General features: G+C 38.9%; 1 protein-coding gene across 3 annotated transcripts; it reads left to right on the top strand.

The window, feature by feature from the left end:
• The first annotated feature begins 24 nt into the window (after window positions 1-24).
• On the top strand, window positions 25-25,488 carry LOC307011625 (uncharacterized protein). Of its 3 annotated transcripts, none has more exons than XM_079637516.1 (8): window positions 25-259; window positions 1,881-2,312; window positions 14,583-14,804; window positions 17,702-17,759; window positions 18,883-18,970; window positions 19,268-19,842; window positions 22,244-22,378; window positions 22,654-25,488. In XM_079637516.1, the coding sequence occupies exons 3-8, from the start codon at window positions 14,671-14,673 to the stop codon at window positions 23,206-23,208; spliced, it is 1,545 nt and encodes a 514-aa protein (XP_079493642.1). In that variant the 5' UTR covers window positions 25-259; window positions 1,881-2,312; window positions 14,583-14,670; the 3' UTR covers window positions 23,209-25,488. The 3 variants fall into 3 exon arrangements, with proteins under 3 accessions (XP_079493642.1, XP_079493641.1, XP_079493643.1); XM_079637515.1 differs by lacking the exon at window positions 25-259 and adding an exon at window positions 1,057-1,142; XM_079637517.1 differs by lacking the exon at window positions 25-259 and adding an exon at window positions 1,057-1,142 and having other exon boundaries at window positions 18,883-18,916.
• The last annotated feature ends 1,171 nt before the right edge of the window (window positions 25,489-26,659 follow it).

The raw sequence follows: 26,659 nt of genomic DNA on the forward strand, positions 1-26,659 counted from the left end.
ACTTGCGGCTGGAAGAGTTGGAAACTGATCAACATATGCACCTTCATTTTAGCTCTGACTACCATTTACGAGACTAGTTTGTTTTAAATACTCAGTTATTATGCACTGTCTGCTTTGCTGCTTTAGGTGCTGAAACTTCTTGCTGAAAAACATCTTAAAACAACGATCGTCTGCTATGGTTTGGGGAATATTTTATCTTGCCTCTCAGCTAAACCATCCGAGCACTTGCTGGGCAGACTGGGAGACCAGCTTAGACCAGGTAAAACCAGTAAACTGGTTTAAAGCAGGGGGCACCTAATATTGAAGTCGCGGCTTATATACACTTTGTATTTGTTTTAGCCTATACACATTATTTTCAGAGGCAAATTCGAAAGGTGAATGATCTACATAGAAACCCAAACTTGTAGAGATTGTTTACAAGGCTGACAAATTCAGCATTGCTGGTCACCAGCATAAGGAATGTTTTGTATGCTGGGACCAGCATGGGCTACACCAGCTCAGTTAAGCTTGAGAACAACATGACTAAGCTGGTCCACCAGTTAGTCCAGCACTATAACAGCTCTGGCCAGCATAAACCAGCCTGAACCAACATGAAATCCGTGCCGGTTTATGAGTTAATACTCAGGAAGATTATTGTTTGTTCAAGCTGCTCATTTCCGTTCAATCGACTTGGATGTTTAAGTTATTTCAGCTTAAATTACATTATGACTTTACAAGTTGAATCTTGTATAACTTTAAAAAGGTGTTAAAACAATATAAAACAAAAGCAATGTAAAAATATAGACCTATGTTGTCATAACTAATTGTTTATATATATTTTTTTTTACAGTGTATAACAACAACGATGCCAGAATATCATTGTACTCCTTTTACTTACACTGAAAACTCAAGTTAAACTCATATCTCAGAACATGCTGAACTGCACCATGCAGTTATCTACACAATGGGGTTTGTGTGCATACTGTATGTGTTTAGACTTCTAAGTACGGTATGTTTTTTTTTTCTAGATTTATAAAGTAATTAAGATGTCAGCCCTGAGGTTGCATTTTTCATCATTTGGACGCCCTCCTACTGGACTAGCCCCTGCAGTGCCCAGCCATGTTCAGCACATATCACCCACCTGAACACAGCTGTCTGCTGCAGTGAGTATGCTTACTGCACGGTCCATAGTCCCACAGATGGGTGATTAACAGCAGGGTGCAGGGGTTTAGGTCTTTGTGTCTCAGTTTGTGCTGATAAACAAATTTACTATCTTTAGAGAGAAAGTGTTAGATTGGTGGGTTGGCACCTAGAACATGTTTGTGAATCCCCTTTTGTGCCCATTAAATATGTCTCCATTTGTGTAGGCTAGATTCTTGTTATGCTGTAACGTGAAGGTTGATAATAATACTAACATTAAGTTCACAATTTCTACAGCTAGAAGACACCGTGTACACTTTTAAATATAAAGGGTCTTTTTGGCATTGATGGTTCCATGAAGAACCTTTTACCTTCCATTTGGTAAAAGGTTCTTCTTTATATCATTATAATGTTCTTGAATCTTCACACTATAAGAACAAATGGTTCTTTAAGGAAAGGTTCACTGAAATTATTCTTTCATGGTATCGTTGTGAAAACTCCATTCTGGAAACTTTATTTATATGAGTATCGTGCTGACAATTGACTCTAATAGTCAAGCTCAACCAGTCAACCCTGTTACCCAAGTTATTGTAAAAATTTGCATTTATTTTTATAATTAATTTTACATTGTCATGCATAACACAATAGAAAGAAGCTGCTCATATGAAGTACTTTTATAAAGTGTCATGAATGATAGTGAATATGGTAATGACTATATAGCCTACACTACTTTTTATTCAACCACTGGCTGTCATTCCCAGACTGGCCGCGCAGTGGCGCAAAACGCGAGCTCCAAATGCCAATGGAGTGGGCACCGCGCTGTCATATGGTACTGTCGCCGATTCTCGAGACAGGATTGAGGCTTGAGGAGGCTCAACGGAGGCAGCCGTGACTTGGTCTTCATATCACAACCGAACCTCGACTTGGAATAACCCAGCTGTGCGTTTACACCTTTCGCCTTGTGCGCGACGCGGCATGCAGCACGGGAACAATGGGGATGGTCAGAGGTTGCGCTGAGGACGCCAGATGCCATACCGCACACATGTCCTCCCTAACATACGAATCCAGGCTCAACGCAGGTTATTGATTATGCTTGCGGGGTCCGATCGGGAGCCAGACGTTTCAGCAGCAGCAGAGAAAGTGCAGCGAGGTGGATGCTGCGCGGCGACGCGCCCCCTGAATCCCTAAACTGAGTGAGTATCTTCAGCAGCATCTGTATACGGCTCTCGTCTCATTGGCATGCACTTCTGCCTACGTGCTGGCCATACAACGGAACCCTGTATTAAACGCATATCAGAATGTATAGCATGATCATTTGCGGTTGGAGGTTGGAGGAATACGCGTCCGGTATAGATGATATTAATGACTCGGATCATAAGTCAGAAGACACGTGTGCAACAGCTTCAGTGTAGCCGCATTACCCTTTGTGATTCGACGCTTAATTAAACGGTTTATAAGCAGGATGTGGCACACTCTCTCACTCGGCGGAAACGAGCAGTTCAGCACTGCTCGGTATCATATTTAATACCGTGAATTATGGAATCAATTAAGGGAGCAGCAACATAGCCGCTCATTTATTTGTTTCCCCTCAATTAAAAGGGATTTCGATGGAAACCTCTTGCCGTCTGCTGTGGGAGCTGGCCTCGAGGACGCGCCTGCATTGCGCGTGCATTCACTTTGATCTTGTGAGATTATTTCCTGAGTGCATCAGTGATTGGCGGGACGATACCCTCGGGAGCTACGAATTACTCGTGCTGAATAAGAGGTCGACCGCTGCGGGCCATAACATATCATGCATTCGCGCTACATATCACATATGCGAGCCGGGAAAACAATGGTGTTGCATAGTATACTGGCATACTTGACATAGCCTACAGCAGTGTTACAGTTGAAACAGCTCTCGTTTTAAAGTTCACATGGGCAAATCGAATCAAAATTGTACTTATTTTGCTGACCTGTTGGGTCTGAATAAGCAGCCGCAGTAAAAGCTGTCTGATCTCCTGTCCGCAAAAAAAGGGTGCAGTATACTTTAGTTTAAAGTCACCATGAAATCAAAATTGAAGTTTTTTTGGCTATAGTATGAATATGTCTGCTTTACTGTTATCTAAGCGCGTGTGCTCCAAAACCACGGCAAAATATATTTAGAAGATTCAAAACTTCTCTCACTTCCGCCAACATGGATCAATGATTTTGATCACATCACTTTGCACTTCAGCTTCTCATCAGATTTTCTGTCCAATGTTCTCTAGAATCTAAAGTGTCCTGTCCCGTATTTCTATAGTCTTTGTCCTACATTATAAAATCGGTCACTTGTTCAACCATTTACTGTTTTCTTCATGGTGAATGGCACATTGTGCGCTATATAGTGGATAGGCTCAATTCAGACAGTGTAATGCTTTCCAATGGGACGAGTGAAGTCTGGATTCACGTAAGTGTCACATGAACTGCCGCAGCGCACACACAGTCTGCTCCGGTCCAGAGACACGATAGCACACAGCAGATCTATGCTCGAGTTGGCATATACCATGAAAACATATCGGACCCATTTGAATTCTGCACAGAATTCTATTTATAAAGCGGTTAGAGATTAGGAGGAAACTGCGGCTTTACCGAGCTCAACGGCTCTGGCTGAGCTCAGCTGTGATATAAACTAAATTCTATTGGCTATTTAAAAGGGGGGTTGGGGGATAGCTGTTCGATATGTCCCTCCCAGTCTTCCTGTTTCAGTAGAAATTACGTCAACAACACATGAGACGTGGATAATGCCTTTAAGATGATGATGTGTAATATGGCGACGAAGCTCACTGTACAAGTTTAGATCGCCCTGGAAAAGTCTATAGACTAAACAGAACACTAAAAACTAATTATTCATGTGAGTCATTCTCGTTCTCGTTCCCAGAATGGGTCTTTCTAAGGAATTAGTTCAATAATTCACTCATCAAGAATAAACATAGCATAGCTTATTCGATTGCCACCTACTGGCCTAAAAATGTCATTTGCAGAAAGGGCTACATTACGAATTTGAATGAATCTTTTTGTGAACGATTAAAAAGAATCAAGTTTAAATTAATCAAATCGCCAACACTATAGTGTAGAAGGAAGGCTTGCTGGATAAGACTGGTGATGTACCTGTCATCCATAACAGACAGATGAAGGTTCTGTGTCATGTATGTGAGTTAGTTTGTGAGAGTGGCTGCAATGAATCGGACTGTTGGGGCCCAACTGCTCAGTCATATAAACTTCCTGTTGATTGGTGGAGACAGATATGATTTCCCTACCCGTGAGCATTAGAGAAAGCAAGCAGAATGTTCTGTACTGTCCAATCAATGGAAAATCCAATGGAATCCAACATTGGCTCACATGTGATACGTTGGAGTCAGGAGGGGTAAAGAACGGTTTCCTATTTAGGATTTTGAAAATAATTTTTTGTCTAAAGAGACAAGGAGGCTGCACTTGCTTGGAAATCATACAGTTGCAGGTTATAATATAACCTGTAAGTATAATATACAGGTGATGCAATGCATAGCAAAATTTAAATTATTTTAATGACGTTGACTCCAGCTTGACAAAATCATTCAGAATATTTTTAAACCCTATTAATTCATCTCAGCTGTGTCTGCTGTGTCAGCTGTGCCTGGTCTTTGTGACTAAACTTGGTCATGACAGAGGAACCAGACCGGGTTGGTCAACAAGACCCAACAAGCTGATCTTTTTCTTAATCAAGAACATTGAAGTCTTCCTTTTACGTGAATCACATGCCTTGTTTTCTCACATCTGAGATGTGTTTCCCCTGTACTCAATTTCCTGAACCTCTTGTTTATCCTGAGGTGGCCTACTAGCTGATCAGAGTCTTCCAATTTTGAGAGAACCGTCAGAGATTTGCTGTAGGTCTGTTACGGTGCGATAAGGCCCTGCAGGCAGACATCCATTAAACTTGAGGCTCTGCTGAAGATACTGTGAACGGCAGAGGAGTTCCTCCTCTCAGTCTTATCGTGGAGCAGATGAGTGGTCATAGCTCCTCACAGGAGGAAACATACACAGCCTATATCTGTCCTTGAACATAAGAGTGTGTGCATATTTGTGTGTTTGTGTCTGTGTATTTTTCTTTAGACCTGCAATATCTACATGAAGAACATTTGAAATTTGATTGCCTGAAAATACAGAAAATCCAAATAGATTTGCCCCACAATAGTTATTGAGTACAGATTGTGTGGGTGAATGTTTTCTTAGTTTGACAATGAAGGTCATGTGGAAGAGACCAGAATGATCAAACCAGAATGATTCACAGCTACTAGCAAAACTGCATCTCTACAATCTCTTAGCGAGAGGTCAGAAGGTCCTTGTCTCCTCAAAACAAAGGTCATAAGGGCAGGGATCTCTGGTGACCTTAAAATCTGCTATTTTCCGTCATTGTGTTTTGGTTTGTTTCAGTTCAGCACTGCAGGTTGTTCATAACACCAGTAATTTGTTTAAAAAAAATTCTCCTTCATTATACTAATACTGAACAGTTTTTTAAATGGCAGGTTATATTTAAATAAATAAATAATTACAATACTGTTAATATTTTAAAGCTGCTTTCTACAAATGTATTTCTTCTGATTTTCTGAGCGGGAAATTATCAGCCTAAATTATTTATCTGAAACTATTCAAAATATGTATATTTTTTTGTAATTTAAAGCTGCAGTCCGTCGTTTTTCCTCTTTGTCGCCATCTCTGTTAGAAATCTGCAATTGCAGTTATTCGCATAATTATTAACTGTGCGTGGGTAGTAAATCGGCATGAAACAGCGCGGATGAACACAATTGAGTCTGCCGCATCGCTGTGGATACTGTAACGTTACTGTCATCAGCAATCTCAGAGTATACTTTTTGAAAGTGTCAACATTAGAATTTTCATCGGAAAATGTCATCTGAACAAGTAAGTAACATTCACTTTTGTTCTGACCAAATTCGGGGGGTGGGGGAAGCATTGCAGTAGCTATATCATGCTGATTAAATCTAACGATTGCTTATATCACGTCAAAACGTGAAAAATATATTTTTTCTGTAGCCACTCTGAAGTCCGAAGTCTTTGGGTTTTACAACTGGTGAATCTCCAGTTGTCACTGGTGATTGTCGCTTTAAACTTTCGGGATCCGCCATACCAAGTGCTAAGCTAAATCTTCACCTCCATCATCCACTCACGCTAGCCGGGGACTCCTTCTCTATGTGTACAGAAGTGACGTAATGACGCAAAGACATGCTCGAAATTCCCGCGGAAATCCACCAGTACCACTGGAATTAAAATCATTATTACAAGCTTACCGTTTTGAATCGAGGTAAGGCAAGCAGATCGTTTTGAACACTGGCTGGTTACGTTTTTTTTCAAAAATGTCTTTTTTGATATTTTTAAACCCAAAAAAGTGCCAGACTGCAGCTTTAAATAAAAATGAAATGATGAATTTACATTACATTTTCTGAATAAAAAACCGGAGTGATGTTTGCTAGTGGTTCCCAGGGTGTTGCTAATTCATTGTGAGTGTCTTTAAGAGGATTGCTATTCAGTTGCTAGGGTGTTTTGAGTGGTTGCTAGGGTGTCTTTAGATGGTTGCTAAGAGAGTGGATACTGCTCAACGTCAAAAGAGCTTACCTTCAAGTTTGGCCATATGGCTTCTTCAATGTGAATCAATTTAATTTGTTATCGTATTTTCATCGCATTCAGTTAGCTTTAGCTGTTAGTGCTGTAGATGGAAATAGTAGCACTATCAGTTCCATCAGTCATTTATACAGTTAATAAGTTATATCTTATCTGAAAACAAAGTATTATGTAAAGGTGGCACTGAGGAGTTTGGCTTGAAGGATGTGTTTGTTTCAAACCCAAGACAAGATGACAGAGGACACCCTGTTTTACTGCTTGTTTACGAATAAATCATTTAACATCTCATGCTAACATGCTGCTCAGAGAAGACTAAAGGGGCGTTCACATGCAGAGATTTAAAAGAAAGAAGAAGGAAGTATTTCATTTTCAATAAGAGTTGATGATTTCTGATGACATGAACGTCAGCGACAGAAGTTGAGCAAACACATAAAACAAGTTTTTAGTTCATGTATTCATTTGTCGTCATCATTTTTGTAGTTTACTTTCCACTTATATCCACTGACACCCATTCCCCCATTCTTTTTGCTGATGTAAAACGGACAGAAAGAGAAGGAAAAGAGTGAAAGGGGGAAAAAACGAGAGGGGGAGGAGGCGAGAGAGTCGTGTCTCTTGGGTTTGGGGGGACGTGCCAGTTTCTCTCTGACTGAAATCTAGGGCTTCACAGTAATTAAAACATGCCATTCCCCAATCTCTCTCTGTTTCTGTTTCTCTCTTTCTTCTTCCCTGTTCCATGAGCTCCTTACAAACAGACACAATCTTTCTCTTTATTTCTCTGGGGAAGTAATTGACTGGAAAATAGAAGCTGGTGTCTGATATACCTGCCATTATTACACAATCCAATTTAGTCTTCGTTAAAGCAATGAGATTCATTTCAGACACATGGTAAAGAAATGAAAAACAGGGAACCCGAATAAAAAGGATTAATCATGTGATTGGGATCTGGAGTTTCTTGAGTTTGGACATGCTGAGCTGAGGCTTCATGAAGGACCTGTAAGCTGTTTTTGTTTGATATATCTGCAATTGCCGACAATAACCACTAGGGAGCAGTAGTTAAAGCATTGAAATGCCAGCATAGTTGGCCCCTGCTGGTAAACTATCTAGATTCAATAAGCATCTTTCGTAAGCTTGGAATCATTTTAAAAACATAGGCTACATAATTTAAACTGTTAAATGTAAAATTTGGCAAATCTCCAAAATGCATAGCATATCTACTTTTTATACTGCATCTTATAATGTTGTGTTGGCTAAATTCACTTGTAGGATTAAAAATGATTGATTGTAGTTTTCATTTTTTTATTGAGACAAAGTAGTAGGAGGCTTATAGAAATTTAAAATCTGCAATGTATTGGTTGTCAGACATATCTGAATTTCAGCTCCGGAGCCCTTCTTAGCACTTGATACACACACAGTGATAGAACAGTATAACAATGGCGTCATTTTTTTCTTCTCATTTTAATTCCGGCGCGAGTCCTTCCCCTTTTGAAAGTGCATGCAAAATGGATTCGTAGTGTGGAAAATAGCGTATTCTCGAAATATCGACAACACGAACCAAACTCTTCCAGGCCTCAGCTAAAGGGAGGGTCAAAGTAGATGTTGTTCGCAGACAGCCAATGAAGAACATAGATGCAAATTTATTACATTATGTAGGTATGTAACTGGAAGTGAGTCTGGAATTCCTGATGACTCGTTTCAGCAGATCTATTCTTTCTTTAGGAGATAAGTTTATTTGTCGTGCACTTTGATCTGTAATATATAATTACAGAGTTATAATATATTACACACTGCGTGAAAGGTAATATTTGAAAAAGAATAATGGGGCGCTTTAATATCTGTACATCCCTATTGAATTATATAGGGGCCTGACTCCAGGAATCTGGAATCTTACATATTTTAACATGTTAAGCATGTTTACTAAATTTATTTATACTGTAGTCAAGAAGTTGTATAGTCGTTAAGTGCAATAATATATCTTAACTTCTGTTAGTAAGCTCTCAAGACTGGAGGGCTTGTTTCATTTGCGTTTCAATTTAAATTGTGTGGTGGACTGAAAGTCTCCAATTAAGAGTGAACAGGATGTTTTCGTTTTGCTTGGTCACATTAATCAAATATGAAGTGGTAATAATTTTAAAGGGATTGTCCTGGGTATCCTAAATTATTGCGCAGCATTAGCTGATTTTACCAATTACAGAGGATTTTGTCTTGCTCTAATGAGTTGGTTTTCAGAAAGGCAAATTAATCAGTCGGAGAATAAAGACAGGGACTGTGTATCAGAGACAGGCTTCTGCTTCTTCCCAAATAGTATCCATGTAATTACACAGGAAACAAGCTCTTTACTGTTTAATTAGCCCAGCGAAGACAAGATGTAGATTTAGCCACAAACTCCTCACATTTGCCAAGTTCGACGCAGTCCAAAAAGTGTGATGGGAGTTTAACCGTTAGTCTTCTCAGTGCTATTTTTGAGAGATGGTTGTATTTTAACTTTGACACAACACATATGTGTATGGATGTAGATGTGTGTGTGGACTAAAGAGCCATAGTCTCATGAATACCATCAGGTCCAGTCTACACTGCAACTTATTCGGGCCAAGAACCGCCCACGTAGACAGGAACAGACCAACATATTGATTATAACACAATAATACTGCCATCTTTGGTTGAGACTATAAACAATAACAGTTTTTAATTTATGGCAGTTATTAAAGGAAATTCTCCTTTAAGGAAGTAGTAAGCCATAAATCACAATGTAATGCTGCTTAAAGGGTTAGTTCACCCAAAAATGAAAATGATCTCATAATTTACAAACCCTCATGCCATCCTTGGTGTATATTTACATTTATGCATTTGGCAGACGCTTTTATCCAAAGCGACTTACATTACATTATCTTATACATTTATACATAGGTATGTGTAATCCCCTGGGATCAAACCAACAACAAAAAGTGTTAGTTCACCCAAAAATGAAATTTCTGTCATTACTCTCAATTACCCCCATGTCGTTCCAAACCCGTAAGACTTTTGTTCATCTTCAGAATCACTGTAGTCACATAGACTTTTTTAACAATGTCCTTACTTTCTGGGCCTTGAAAATTGTAATAATGTTGCAGTCTATGGAGAGACAGAAAGCTCTTAGATTTCGTCAAAAATATCTTCATTTGTGTTCCAAAGATGAACGAAGGTCTTAAAGGGTTGGAACGTCACGAGGGTGAATAATTAAGAAAGAAATTTCATTTTTGGGTGAGCTAACCCTTACAAAAATATCCTGGCTCTTCCAAGCTTCATAATTGGAGTGAATGGTAACTTACATTTTGAACTATAATCACCCTCGTGTACGGCTGTTACGGGGTGATTATAGTTTATAAAGTTATAAATATGGATATTTTATTTACAAAACGTATCCAGGTGGAAGAGTGACCTCTGACCCGACACATGAAGTATTGACGAATGTGGAAGCACAAAGGATAGAGCAAAGCACTTAGAAGAATACAATTAGAAGTCTAAAATGAGAATAACGACCGCTACCGGAAGCCAGTGATTATAGTTTATAAAGTTATAAATATGGGTATTTTTCTTACAAAAACGCATCGCTTCACTTTACTAAGCCTTTTTATTAACCCCCTGAAACTGTATGGATTACTTTTATGATGGATGGATGCGCTTTTTGGGCTTCAAAATCTAAAATCTAAACCATTCACTCTCATTATAAAGCTGGGAAGAGCCAGGATATTTTTTTAGATAACTCCGATTGTGTTTGGCTGAAAGAAGAAAGTCATGTACACCTAGGATGGCTTGAGGGTGAGGGAGGGCTTGAGGGTGAGTAAATTATGGGATAATTTTCCTTTTTGGGTGAACAAACCCTTTAAGTTCTGTAGAATATGTCAAAGACACACACATTGTCATCAGCAAGGTCAGCATCTACTGTATACCTTTTATTGTTTTTTTTTAATGTAACACTGTCTAGTCACATATGCGCATAACAGCATCTGCACCTGTTGACAGTTACAGGGACTATTTTGTTCACCCAGCATGCTTCTCTGCATGAAACACATCATTATTGGGAATGACTTCACAAATCAATATGACCAACATGTGATTCTGCCATTCGGTGGGTTGAAACACAGTCACAGCTCCATCTGGCCTCAATGTGCTCATGACAGAACAATCCCTGATAGAGCACTGTCCTGTCCTTGTCTCTTTCTTTCCAGAAACACACAGGACAACACACACTAGTAGTAGTTTGCAACATGGGTTAGGGTTTTGTATTTGGTTAAGTGTCATTCAGCAGATGCTTTATAATAAATCACAATAAAAGCTAGTAAGCAACATGTAAATATAAATTGTTGTCCTAGCTGCAAACATGTTGTGTCAGGATATTATAATGAGTGTTTGGTGTGTGTATATTTGCTGCATCAAGCTGGGAAGCCCCGTCCACTGTTACATCTCATTGGTCCAAATTCATTGGTTTGATTCACATCGCACAGCAGTTTCATGTTCAATGTGGACAGACAAATTGCTTGTCACTTTTGACAATAAGACAAATTTGCTTGTGTTATGTGTATCCGAAAGGCATTATGGAGATGATGATTTTAGTATCTCTCTGGATCCTCAGGTACTCTCATCTGATTGGGAAACCATGAAACCAAGAAAGCTCAAGTCATTAGGCTGCCATTAGCAAATTCTATCATACCGATGCAACCTAAATAAGCAGCTCATGTGCAAAATTTAGAGTTGAATTAAAATCACAGTGGCTTTTATTATAGTCATCAGTGTTTCAATATTCTGAGCGTCTGTTTGTCTTGAGCAAATCAAATGGTGCTAAAAAGGCCCATCTGGAGAAAGAGATTATCTTTCAGTCGTTTTTAATTTCTTTAATTTGATTAGGCATTTAAGATATGAGAATAATGCACTGCCAATAAATTGAGGAGAGTTGAAATATGCCATGGGTGCTCTGGACAGATTTGGAGTAAGACATGTCTTATATTAAATTAAATATTAGCAATATGTTCCTTGCAAAACAATTCTTAGTCGGAGTACTTATGGTTAATTTTGAATGGCCATAATGGAGAAACATCTTCTTGTTCAATGAGTGCGTAAATCCACCTGCCGGGGCTAATGCTTGTCATGTTAATTAGGCAAACCTTGACATTTTGATCTAACCAACCAAGTTTAGGTGTGACAACATTTTCATTTTTGGGTGAACTATCCCTAAGTGCAGATCATAATTGATTTGTTATGGTTATATTGAGTAATTAATATTGAGTTTTGTTGGTGCTGTTGGGCGGAGAGGTCCTGTGGCGATCCTATCGTAATCTTCAGTGATACCTGGAATGTGAGAGTCTGGATGTGTGCTTTAGTCTAGCACCGCGTTTTTCCTTAATTTTGTCTGACAGCCTTTGACAAACACTCTGTTTTCTGTGTATAAACAGGGAGTCCGTGCATGATGGATCCACTCATTAATCTTCAGGCATGTTTTTCATTGATGCATACTCAAGAGACCCGTGTACAGTTTAAAAGGGGTCACCGGGAATTCAGGTGGAACTCAGGGCAAGTATGCATGCGTACTACGCATTATAGTAAAAAGTCCTTTTTCAGTCTGACAAAGAGCAAGACACAATGAAAGAGACATTTTCTTAGTATTGTCTCCCTCCTTTGTTGTTTCGACACTGTTGTTTGGTTATGCACAGAGGTATTTTTAGCTCTTATCATGACTCACTTCCCTTTGATAGTACTAAACCAAGAGCCAAAATAATTAAAACTGGGGTAATTCTTTATCTGACAAAATCCACACACTTGAGCTCATGCATGATGCCTGCAAGGTGTGAGTCGGAAATAGCCAGAGAAATCCTTGTACTGCCACCAGCAGTACAAGTCTTCACAATGAAAAATAAAGACGGGATTGTGCATGCAAACAAAAGGTGACTGAGCGATTCAGGACTCACTCTCCATTCTAAAGTGCTGGCTCATTCAGAAGATTTCTGATGTAATGGAGAACATTGGACAATTGGAGAAGTGTACGCAACAACGCTGTCGAGTGTGTAGACTGTATTATATATGTGTCTCACATGGGTTAATTTCAATGCATCTGTTCTCCTGTGCAGACATTTGCGATGTCCCCTATAGAAACAGAAAGAGTTGGAGATGTGTTTGTGTATGTGTATATATATATATATATATATATAAACTTTTTGTATTTAAAAATATATGTATATATAATAAACTTTAGATATATATTATATAGAATATTTGTAGAATTTCTAATTATATATTCAGTATTTAATATAAATGTAATACATAGCATATATATAGATATATATTTTAAGTTTTTATATAAATATAATATTTCTAAACAGTTTGTATGTGTAATATCTCAAACATATATATGTATTTTATTTGTAATGCATAATAGTGTCAGGACTGCCATGGGCCTAAAGCCTCAAGCCGTGTGTCCTTACACTGTCAAATAAAGTTTAACACTTGGGCTCCTGGTGAATATAGTGCAAGACACTTTGGCCCCTGGGACATTAAGCAGTAGTTGACCACTTGGACCCCCAGGCACTGCTACACTTTCTGTGTGAGCTTATTAGCATGCCACTACTATTTTTAGTCGTCTAATGTTAGTCTACCAAATCAAGTGTTTTTAAAGCAAGCAGAGCAAGGGGCCTTGAGTGTACTGTCATATTCATTAGAGAGCAAAATAGTGTTTTTTTATGACAAAAGTTTCAGGCAGAAACCACAAAACTGTATCTAGAAAGATACTTAAGTGACATGTAAAAGCTCAGGGTTTACTGTCGCCTGTTTGTTCACAGCAACAGACAGATGAGGTACCTGATGATCGTGAATCTTCGTATGAAAAATGCCCCCTAGTCTGAGGCAAATGATTTCAAACAAACGCTGAGTGACAGACAGTGGGCAGAAAATGACACACCGTGGGAGAGAAGAGAGAGAGAGACCTACAGGAGACACACACCGAGAGAAAGACTAAATAAAAGTACAAGAGTGAGAACAAGAGAAAGTGTGGGGGAGAGTCATTCTCTGTCATTCATTCACACGGCAGAGAACGGCTTCAGGGAAGGAATAAAAGAGCAGGGGCATCACTAGGCCCTTTTAAGGAGGGCATTCCCCCCCCCCCCCCCCCCCCTAAAATTCTACCCAGCCCCTGTAAAAATGTGCGATTAACTCCGTAATATATACACTCATTCGTGATCGCCTCAGTCCCCTTTAAAACTCATATGAAACCGGCGACAGGCTTCCCATCTCCGTATTTTAGTCTGCGTTATTCAGCGTGTTCTTCAATCCGTAGCAGTGCAACGCCAGCGTCAAATGCAGAGGACAACGTGTGTGCATTTATTAATAGATTGTTATGATATATGCATCTGTGTTTCATGTTTCATGTCATTTTTATGTTAAAAGTGTTTGTTTTCCACCAGACGACAGAAATCCTCCTAAAACATGGCACATTTTCCATGTTATCTCCATGAATGAAAATGATAAATGTAGATCTTCTTTAAAGTTAGACAATTGCAGTTATATAAAGTTTGTCTATATTAGCTGGTTATTTAAAATGATTAGAAATGATCTGAATATTCAGGGATTGACTTTATAGGTAGTGTAGAACTACTGTATTGCTCACACCTACCCTAGTATACAAACAATATATAGGCTATATCTATTTTTTTAAAATCATACTCTCATTGGGTGCTGAGACCCCCTAATATTGAAATAGCCCCTGTAAAAGAGTATTATTAATTTTTGTTATCCCTCTGATGGGTGAAAAAGGCTTTACAAAGCAGAAAGGAACTGATTCTAGCACCTCCACTTTTGCCTTTCAGATCTTGTGGACAGTGTTCGAGAGTGTGTGTGCATATGTGTGTGCGTGTGTGAGGGCGCGCGTGAAAGTGTGTGTGTTAGCACTTCCACATGGCCTCCATGCAGGACGGGGTGAACTTCTCTGCTCATCCCTACGGCAAAGTACTGCTGCTGGGGGCCATCGCCGCCGCCTCAGCCTTCGTTGTCACCATTCTCATCGTCGTGCTATGTGTGGGCTGCCAGAGGTGAGTTGCACACTAACACATATGCTCACATATAAAATGCACTCATTTCTTGTCCTCTCTGGTTGTTTGTTTAGATTCATATTCAGGGGTGCTTGCTTGTTCAAACCCCTAACCTAAGTATAGTGCATAACTCATCCTGCTTTTGTATTGCATACATAATACCTCAAATCATGCAGCTCATGAGGAGAGGGTTCAAATAAAACAGTGAAAAACTTCCTTAGACTTCCACTGAAGGAAGGACACCATATATTGTGACCAGATTGTTATAGAGACATGGGCTAGAACACAACAGAAACCATCTAGAAACACTCTAGCAATAACAACACCAAAAAAAAAAATACACCAAACCATAAAATGTCATTTAGTCCTGTGATGGCAAACCTGTAAATGTATCTGAATCTTTCAGAAATCATTTCAATATTCAGATTTTCTGCATTTTCAATATTCAGAAAACAGTTGTGCTGCTAAATATTTTGTGGAAACCTTGATACTTTCTGTTCAAAATTATTTAATGAATAGAAATAGAATGAAATATATATATATTTTAAATTTTTCTCTTTTTTATGCATTTTCATTCCATCTGCTAGAACCATGATTTTTTTCCCAGTCCATTGCACTCAATAAATGATACACCGGCAGTTTCTAATCTAGGCCGTACAGTATTTTTTGAATAAACAGAGATTTTGACCAACATGTTCACAACAAACTATGTCAATGTCAATGTCACCTTTATTTATATAGCACTATTAAAACAACACAAGTTGACCAATGTGCTTTACATTCTCACTGAAACTCACTGAAAACTAGTATTCTCATGCTTGCTTATGACAATGTGATTTGTACTTTAACCTCTTCATAACAGGAATATCACAGAAAATGCTCCTGTAATATGAAGGCAATGTAATATGTGTTTGTTCTAGGATAAAAGCCAGCGATCACCTGTCTTCATCCATCACTGTCACCAAGGTCTTTCATAGAGCTTATTCAAAAATGGCATTGAAGTTCTTTCGTGCTCACTGGGTAATGGTGGGGATGTCATTTTAACATGGCAGTGATGTTTAAACAGGAAGTGCCTGTTTATTTTATTTTTTACTTTTCCATCTCTCTCTTTTGTTCCACCGATGATAGCTCAGAACGCACAGTGTGAATGCTAATGTCTCATTTTGTCAAAGCACATGATGCATCTGGTAGTGGGAGGACAAAGAAAAATAATTAGGGGGATGAGAGATAGAGGGATCAGAGTGATAGAGGAAATTCAGATCCTGTGGGAAAAAGTAAATGAAAAAACTTTTGGTGTTTGGTGTATATATAGATAGCTCTTCTCAATATTGGACATTTTCAGTTTTTTAGCTTAACAAATATGAGATATTACTGATAAACCTATTACTACTGACCTCTTCAGGTCAAAATATTATTTAGAGTTTGCAAACATACTAAACACTAGTCAAAGATGAACTTAACTACCGGTAAAATGTGACTAATATAAGATTTCATATGAATTATTGCATTTGAACGTCTTTGAACGTATAATGTTCGGCTCATAAAGAAATAGTTCACCCAAAAATGAAAGTTTGACGAAACAGTTCATAAAACCAGTCGGAATGATTCATTTATGATTCAGACTGATCCGGTTCTCACTGACTCGCTAATTCAGTGATTCCTTTGTAGTGGTTAACTGACCAATGTTTGATTGTAAATTTCGGTCTATTTGTCACACAAAGCAATGAAATATAGTGCACGAGTAGTAGGGACCACTGTTATGATGCTTTTGTGTCCTTTTTAAAGCTGCAAAGCCCATATATTGTAACTACATGGAAAAAAACACAACATAATATTTTTTGGGGGGAGGTGAACCGTCTCTTTAAAGAGCACAAGACAAAATGTAAGCTTATGTGATAACTTTTCTTCACTAACCCTCCACATAATTCATATTATGTTAGTCTTGAATAAGATAAATATATGGGTTTAAAAAGCTGTAGTAGACTATATTTATTCCAAAAAGTTTAAGGGTACTGTAAATGTTCTTGCGTGATATTACACTAATGTTTTTTATTCTGTTATGTCTTAAAAACAAATATCAGCGATTCACTGTAATCTCAGTAAAAGCTTTAGTACTTTACAAAATCCATTTTGTATCTATTTCTCCTGCTGTTCTTCTTCTGAGGGCAGATTCCTGATACCTACTCTGTTCCTGTAATCTTATCAAAGCAACGCTAGGCAATCAGAAGAGAACGACAGACATGTTTTTCCAAGAATAAACAGATGTCTGGTCAAATTTGGCGGAACATTCCGGGCAATGGGTCTGGATCGGGGCTCTGTGTATACGAGTGAGAGAGGAAAGTTTAGATTCTGGAGTCACCGAAAGACATGAATGTTTGTGTGCTTCTTGTCTGTTCATGAAGAAATGAATCCTCGGCATCTATTTAACTATTTGAGTGATGTTTGAATTGTATTATGTTGATTATTTGATTGATTTTCTGTGTGGCTACGTTTTGGCCTGAACACCGTCACTATGCAGTGACTCAGATGCCTGTTAATTATCCAGTGAAAGCCTTCTGTTGTTTCAAATGCCAATCTGGACTCATTTCGAGGACAGTTCATCTTGAATACACTTCCACAGCTACTACTTCTGATCAAATGACTTCACTCAAACAGTTTATGAAAAACAACTGCCTTGAATCCTTCGAGTAGCCTAATTGAATTGAAATGTGCATTTTCTTCCCGCACAAGATAAACAGTTGGAGCTACTAAAGTAAATTGAATCAGGGGGCTCAAATGAGTCAGCGCATTCCGTCTCCATAAATCCATGGATAAATGAAGCATTTGAAGTTTGAACCTAACATTCTAAAACGTTTGATTTGGGAACTGATTCACATCTCTCTGATTGTGTCCTGCAGAAAGGGGAAGACGCACAATGGCCCTGGAGAGGAGAGGAAGCACAGGCTCATGGACATGGTGAGAATTTTTAAGTCTCTTCTGGGTCTCATTCACTAATGATTGCGCACAAGTTGTACATATCCTTATCCATTTAGTTACTCACTATAGTTTATTGTGTATAACGTAATGTAATGTATATGTCTGTTGTTTTGGAAAGAAGTATCTTAAGCTCACCAAGGTTGCATTTATTTGATAAAATAATATTGTGAAATATCATTACAATTTATAATTACTGTTTTTTTTATTTCAATATATTTTAAAATGTAATTAATTTAGCAATAATCCATCCAGTCTTCAATGTCACATGATTTTTCGGAAATCATTCTGATTTGGTGCTCAAGAAAGAGTTGCTGCTTAATATTTTTCTAAAAACTGTGATTACATTTTTTTTCAGGAGTTTAAGAACAGCATTTATTTCAAATATAAGTATTTTGTAACATTATAAATGTCTTTATTTTCATCAATTGAATATGTCCTTGCTGAATAAAAGTATAAATTTCTTTAAAAAAAAAAAAAATCTTACAAACCTCAAACTTTTGTTTATATAATGACAGAAAGAGAGTGTATCCTAAACTGCAACCTTATTGATATATCATGATTTCTGTATGAAAACATTTACAGACAGGTTTTTTTTTTTTTTTTTGCACAATTACATGTGTATGCATGGCTAGTGAATGAAACCCTTTCTCCTTCCTTGCAATCAATTCCTTCTTTTCTACGTATTTTCTAAGGAACCCAGGTCTGGGCTCAGTTCCATGTCAGTTCAAGCAGTTCATGGTTTTGTTTCAGGATTTGAATTCTTCCCACTAACTAGTTTTCAAGTAACAAATTGAAGGCTCCTCCTGAATTTAATTTATCTTCTTAATCGGCTCAGTGGAAATGGATCTGACCTAAACTTTGAATGGATCTCTTAAGCTTTGAATCTAAAACCAAAGCATTTGAGCCATTTCACTTTTTTAGCACCACACAGAGTAAGACACCCTAATGTAGATGTATTTATTGCCATGTGCTAGCTTGGCCCAACAATATGTCGGACATAGGCTGAATTGGAAAACTGACAATTTTGTTGTATTGGTTATACTGTGTTTTATTTTTATTTGAACACACATTTTAAGCAGTTTATCTTTGCATCTTTTTTCAGAGTATACTGCGGCAGTCCAAGCTGCGCTCCATCAGTAAGTCAGACACCAAGCTTCATGAGATGAACAGACTCAACTGCAATGGCAAGAGTATGTACTGTAAAATCACATCTCTTAAAGCTCTTAAAGTCTCTAGCTCTTCACACATACCTGCAGTTCGGGGGGAAGGTCTGAGCATGGTACCAACTGCATTCCGGGAGTTTCAATGAGGCTATTTTAGTAGATGTAATTAATTTTACTCTATAGTGATTGGCATGTGTCTGCTGCCCTTTGCCTCTGCAGTTTCGAGCAAATGTTTTATTGTCTCTTTGAAAAAAAACAAACAATAGTTTTGCTTCTCAGATTTTAAGCTCTTGACTTCCGTTAATATCATGCTGCTCTCTGTAGAATCTTCTAAGAAGAACCGTCCCGCCAGCATGGATCTGCTCCTACTCCCTAGCCGTCGCTCAAACTCCGACCTGCGTTCTCAGGGCCGCCAGCTGCCTCAGATCCCCTCTGGTGAGGATGGGGAACACACGTACGCCGAGGTGGGCCGCCGCTCCTCTCCCACACGTGGTTCTGAGGATGCCCGCTATGGTGTCGGAGGTCGAGCTGGGGAGACGGACACCCCCGCCCCACCGGCGGTCCCTGCTAATACCCCAGCTCCACCTGATCCTGACGGGGACTGCTTAGAGGGCGGGATTCCGGAACCAGAGACCCTCCCCCAAGTAGTAAACACGCCCCCTCAACCGCAGGAGACAGTGGAGTACGCCTGCATCAGAAAGGTCCGGAGAGTGGACAAGGCCGCCCAGAAGAGGGACAATGAGACGGAGACCGAGGAGGGGCTTGGACAACAACGACACAGCAGTGGGGACATTCGGCATGCCCCACCCACTCACCCAGCCCCGCCTCCAACGCACCCACACAGTCAGAAGATTCCTCGGAAAAACATGGAGGGCTTCAACTTGCCATCTTTCCCTAAGGTATCTATATCTATCTAGGTATATCTACCTGCCTATGTATACGTCTATACTAGACTTATAAAAAAATAGATTTTCTAGTTAAAAATCTATATTAATTTCTTTGAATATTGATTCATTTTCATACATATACTGTAGTTCAAATTGCAATTCACACCAATCAGTTTCTATGGGCCATACATCTGAATGGGTCATTCATCTGTATGGGCCATTTGGCACACACCTTTGCAGACACAGACAGAGTGGATTACATCTGATACACAGTCACAATGTAAATGAATCTGATGACTGAAAATACAAAATCTTTCAGGTACATTCAAGATCTCAATTAGAATTTAAAGGATATTCTTAATTCCATTCTGAATGGTGCTTAAACCTGCATTTACATCTACTGTACATTTATGCATTTGGCAGACGCTTCCTGGGAATCGAACCCACAACCGTGGTGTTGCTAGCACCATGCTCTACTGCTTGAGCTTCAGTCTATAACCCTCAAACTGTATAGCAGTGAACAAGAACAATGCAGTTAATTACCATCAATGCTAAAATGCTATAAATGAATCAAGCCAATCAATTCATTAATTGTGATTATTACATGGCTTGGTTGAATTCTAATGTAGAATGTGGTCTGTTATTCCTTGCTAACAGACCGTTGCCATGAAAAACAGAGCGTTGCCAATGGACGCAGGATTCTAACCGTAGAGACGGAACGGACTATTTTCTTTAGCGGATGCCAATTGTTTTTAAATCAATAAATTCCTTTTTAAATCAATATTTTGTGTCAAATTATTAATTTATTTGGTATGTAGCCATGTAATAAGCGGGATAATGTATAGCGAGTTGGTTGTTATAGCGAATACAACTCCCTTCAGGCTCCGCTTCGCATCAGGCTCATAATGAGCCTGTCGGGAGTTGTATTCGCTATAACAACCGCCTCGCTATACATTATCCCTTACTTACACATACATTCAGCATGTAATTCACCAAGTCATGCAACACTGCAATGGCATTTCGCTGAGGCTACAAATGCAAAGAACAACTGCAGTATATGAAAGCATTGTTGCTCATGAAAACTATTTGTCTTTTCATGACCATTAAAAGCCTTTGACTCGCTGTAATTTCCGATTGCTCTTTGAATTGTGTCTTAAAATTGAATATATTATAAATAGAAGCATGCTGGGAATGGCTTCCTCTATTTTTGTGTACCTCAGCACTAGTGTGGACTTGCAACTTAAGTGGGTCTGCAATTAAGTCCACTGCAAGTTTACTTAATTATTTCCTCTGTAGGAAAACTGTCCAAATCAATGATACTTGCGAGCATTGTTGTCCATCCACAGCATTCGGGGTGTTGGATGCTCATAGGTACTAAACTATGAGGATGATGCAACCAGTGGAAACGCAGAGTGAAACCTCTCATTCACTGAAATCCAGGCAAACAGCCAGACCCATAAAATGGGCCAGTTCTAATGGGAGAAAAAGTGAATTCCAATGTTGAATGAAAGAGGCTACAACAACATGCTAATCCCTGCCTTAAAAGTGGCTCTGTGACACACCCCATTGCCCACCTTCCGTTTCTCCTGCATAACAATGAGGAGAAAGTGCACAGCAAGCATCAGCCTGTTCCCTTACAGCCCGAGTACAGGAAACACATTAAGCTCAATATCATTAGATGCAGAAGATGGTTAGACATGAGGGCAGGCATTAAGAGGGGGGATCGTGGCCTGATTATGCTACATAGGCTTATTTTCAGGTAGAGGAGTTTTGAATCGACTCCTCAATTGACCTTTGCAAAGTCTTTGTGGATTTCTCACATCCAGACTGTATGACTATGAAACCATTTTAAAGGGTTTTTATCTTCTTTGACTTCTTTCAAATTAATTTTGAACTGTTACCTACAACAGCTACAAATATATACCCAAAAACTAGATAGAAGTGTATATTCTATCTCAACCACCTCATGCCATTCCCAACCCGTATTACTTTATTTTTTCCCCCCTGTGAAACACACCATTTTTTTTAACAATATCCTGGCAACTCTTTTCAATATGAGTGAAACAGCTGATTTGTTCACAAATTGGATTAGTCTAGTTCTTGATTGTTTTTAAAACACATTTGAACACAAAACATCCAAGTTGTGCACATTTTGAAGCTCCTTTAGTGTTCAATAGAATAAAGTCATACTGATTTGAAACAACATGAGGGTGAGTAAATTATGTCAGAATTCCTTTTTTGGTGAACTATTTCTTTTAAACCAATGGTTTTAAACCTGTGAACTGTCCTTTGAGGTCATGATGAATTAGATATGCTGAGCTCTACTCCCCAATGCCCCAATGTATATTGTTTGAGATGGCTCCTTAAACTGTAATATAATATTTACTCTAGTCAATTGTTTTTAATACTTTAGGAGGCAGTGTTTATGGGAAATGGAGAGCAGTACATATGGAAACCTCCGGAAGAGGATGACATCATCTTCCAGCACAAGCAGATGGGTATTCTAAGCTCTCATGCGGGAGAGAATATGGCAGCATCTGCAGCAGGGGTGAGTGTGCATTTAGTTTTCCACACAGTCCTTAGACACATCCTCTATTTCTCATTCTGTGCAGTCAAAAAGTCTTGTATGGTATTATACAATCTAGAAACATTGTAGATGATCCCAGAGCACTTCCTTACCCCTAAACACTGTATTAGAGTTAACTAGAAGCAGCTGTAAAATGAGTATTCTTAAAAGACCAAACATTTGGAGTCAAAGATATATACACAGACTTTCCACTCACAAATACATTTCAGATGGGTTGTCTCTTTATTGTCATGTAGATCACAGAGATGTATTCGAAAGTCTGCAAACCGGGCAAAAAGAAGCGAGGCGTGCCCGGCTCGCCCCCCGCTGCGAGGGACATCAGCGGCTATAGGACCTTGGCTCGGGGTGACCGTGGTGAGCGGGACGGGGGTTTCAGCGTGGTAGTAAAACCCCAAACATGGGCACCGCAGGAGGGCAAAGGCTCGAGAGCGCCACCCGGCTGCATGGAGGACCACTGCTACGAAGCCATCAGCACCGAGGAAACAGACCTGGCTTACGAGACCATGGAGGGTGGGGGAGGCTGGAGGCGAGACAGGCCTCCTCCCAATGCCAGCGCCACCTTGCGACCCAAGCGGAAGCGGCCCCAGCAGCCCTTACAACAACCACCGCCACCCCCTCCACCCCCCCAGCAGACCCCCAAACTACAGCATCTCCCGGCCAAAGCATCGCTGATGCCCGGGGAGAGCCTGTACGAGAGCATTCCTGACCTGAAGCAGGGCTCGGCCACCTCCAGCACAACCACCATCTTTACTTTTAATGACGGTATGGAGATGTATGTCACTGGCCTGTAGGGGGCGCTCTAGTAAAGAAAACTTTCCTCTCTAGGGCTTGAATTTTGAATTGGGACACGTGTCGTAACCCAATGGGATACGCGCATTGTGCCACTGCTATATATTTTACATGGGTTCCAAGTATTAGTTGAGCATTAACTGAGTTTTGTAAGTCTAGTTAAAGGTCAGTATTCTCGCAGCACAAAATGATAGAATGAAATGATTTCGATTAGTCACGCCTCATCACGAGGGAGAAAAATACTCACCAGCCATGACATATTACCACAGACAAAACATATCACACCTAACAGTAGCATTCCTGTAGAGGGAATTCTTGTTTATTTGTCATTAAATGTTGTATTTTCGAACAAAGTGACCATCGAAATTGCGGGTCAAACTCGTATTTGATGCCTAGAAAATCCCAAAGGAGAAAAAAAACAAGCACAAGCCAATTACAAAAGCATCGTGTCAAAAAGCACAGTCTGATTGTGTTCCACGGCCCTCTGAGGGAAAAATTTGATTCGAAGCACTTAGGAAAGCTCTGTCCCGTTTAAAAAAATAATATATAGAAAGTGAACTTTATCAGAGAGCCAATCAAAAGCTATTGCCAAGCAAAATATCATATATTGACAAAAAGCCTTTATTTAATGTTCATAGAAGAATTGATCCTATTTTAAAACAGCTAAAAGCTATCTATTATCGTAAAAGCTTTAGGAAATACATGGCTCTATTTTTGTAATATCAAAGCCTCTATTTCTGTAAAAAATTAATCACATAATTTTAGAGTTAAAATAAAGATTCTAATTCGATTGGTCAAACAGATCCTGTACGTCAAGAAAGTATTTTCTTATAAGCACAAATATTTCATGCCCAGCAAAAATACCTTATAAAATTGAAGAGTACATATAAAACATTAATAGATGGTGAATTTCAGTTGTCAATAAAGCAAGATCACGGAGGAAAATAGCAAAAGCTCAGGGACAGTGAACAAAAATATTAAATAATTGCACACAAAAACATTATGACATATCTGACAGGAGACCCCCAATGTCTTTTCATGTTATTTTTTGTTTTGGTCATACATCAATTCAAACTGTCACATGAGTCACCACAGTGCTTCAATGCGGTAAAATAAGTGTTTTTCTTTGTCAATAATGTTTATGCACTTTGCCTGATTAAAAAGATGCATGCTTTCAAGAAAAAAAAACCCTTGTAAAGGGATAAAAAAAAGAAAAGAAAGTAAAGTGAAACTAGCACTGTCCTGTGGTATCAGAGAATGGTTTATTTCTTGCTGTTGTTGGTGGATTGTTTGATTTATATGCCTTTTTCTTCATCTGAGAAAGAGCACAAAGGGAATCGCTTCAGGACTGGGGAGGCCAATGACGACCCTAGGAGGACTCTCTAAATAAAAAACTGGACAGTTAGGAATATAACACAATTGGTCAGAAGAAATGTATCATAGACAATCCCTTTCCCCCCATCATTTCAGGAGCAGTCAGGATGTCCACGTATGTCCAGATAAGATTGAATGGAATCGCATATATCAGATTGTTGCAAAAAAAATCTCCTGTGTGTTATATGGAAATAATGGGGAGTTTAAAAAAAGTTACAATGACAAAGCGATTTAAAATTAGTGGATGTTGCCCCGTAGGTCCATGGGAGGGGGGGGTTTGGGGTTTTACGGCCAGACAGTGACGAGCTTCACCAGTGGACAATGTCAAACTATCTGTGATCTGTGGACTATAGCCGCTCTCTCAGTGTCTTTGAATCTGATGCTAATGTGATCTGGATTAAATTATCCCAAATAGCTGGAGCACTCAGAAAGGGGCTCAGGTCAACCAAATATAATCAAACCGCTTGTCTAAGCCTTCGTTGCTATCAAATGTTGGTGCAGTGTTGTAAATATGTTACAAACAGAAGAAATGCAGAAAAGGGGGAGGGAATTTGCTCTTGGTGTTCCTGAAAGTATTTGTTTCTTTCCGGTTGTCCTTTCGGAATGATTTTTCTCTGGTGAAAAATTATCTCAGCAGTATCTCTGTGAGTTTTGATTATGTGCTTTGGGATTTTTTTTGTTTTCCACATCATTTTAGCTATATTGTGTATCTCAAAGACCAGTTGAGTTTAGTGTGGCAGCTAATGTTGTGCGTTTGCTTATCAAACAACAGGGTGGTGTGTATTAAAGCTGTGTAATTAAGTACTAATGTGCAAAAGATTGTAATGTTTTTATATCAAAATGACTATTCATAAAAATGTCGGGTCAAGTTTATACTTTTTTAAATAAAGTAGCACTTCAAAAAAACACAAAGCATAGAGCATTTACATAGTGTTTTCTCCCAATAAGTCATTCATTCTGGAAAGAGACAATATAAGTAAGAGCTGAGACACAGGAACAATATTTTGTTTTGTAGACATTTGTAGTACAAACTATAGTTATTTGATACTTACTAGCTAGCACACACATAGCTCCACATTGGTGGAGTCACAAACAATGGACAATGGAGTAAAACATGGGAAAAGGTGGAATACACAATATTTATTTGCAAGTACCTCAGTTAAGGAAGAGATGGACCTGCGAAGTTGAAGAACATGATGTAAAATATGAAATCGTATATATGACTGTTCTTATACATTAACAAAAACAAAAACTAATTTGAATCAGATTTCATGCTTTTTTGCCTGTTCTGAGTATAAATAAACCGATTTAAGTTGGGTTTAAGTCATTTAAAAAGAACTAGGGGTTTTATCAGCAACAAAAACATTGAAGACATTAATAAACAAAAGTATTGCTCCTCCAACTTACTGACTTACAAAAGAACCAGATGTGCGCCTGTGTTAGATTTGCATTGTGTGATGTCTGTAGGCATCAATGCTAAAAGGTTCAGCAAATATTCCAGAGGACATTTCTCATTCTAAATCTGGATGTGATTAAGCTCTGATTAAACTGGCTTTGATTAGTTTATACACTCAGGTAGATGAGGAATTGCATTAGAGTTCTTTGTTTACCCTAATTAGCCATTGAAGCTGCAGTCACATCAGCCTTTCACTATGGTACATGCTGTTCCTATGACAACTGCCTCACTGTCATGGTATGGTATTTAAGAATTCTCCTCCATTGAGACAAAATCTCATCGCATTTCACAGTAAGATTACATTAAAAACAGATGGAGGAGGTCACAGGGATTTTTCTCTCTTTTATTTCATTCACATCCTCTACTAGACCATATGAACTTGTGTTTGTAAAAGTGTAACCCGCTTCCCTACCTCTCTTACTGTGTCCCTGCGTGTGTTTGTGTGTCACAAGCTCGCATCTGACTTGCTCTGGAAAAAAAAATAGGTCATCCTTAAAACAAAAAGGGTGCAGTCAACATAGCAACCGTCTGCTGTTTTTTTATTGGCTGACTTGTTTCCATAGTAACAGGTTAACCTTGAGGCTGCAGTTGCAGACCAGTTTTTTGTCTAGGCAAATCCAGCA

Source organism: Phoxinus phoxinus (assembly GCF_949152265.1).
Source record: "Phoxinus phoxinus genome assembly, chromosome: 15".
Classification (NCBI taxonomy): Eukaryota; Metazoa; Chordata; class Actinopteri; order Cypriniformes; family Leuciscidae; genus Phoxinus; species Phoxinus phoxinus.

Excerpts from the sequence above, each read along its gene's own strand:
- LOC307011625 (XM_079637516.1), top strand. The coding sequence starts at position 14,671 with ATGGCCTCCATGCAGGACGGGGTGAACTTCTCTGCTCATCCCTACGGC. Across the intron at positions 18,971-19,267 it reads ACTCAACTGCAATGGCAAGA|AATCTTCTAAGAAGAACCGT; the intron begins GTATGTACTGTA and ends TGCTCTCTGTAG. Across the intron at positions 22,379-22,653 it reads TGGCAGCATCTGCAGCAGGG|ATCACAGAGATGTATTCGAA; the intron begins GTGAGTGTGCAT and ends ATTGTCATGTAG.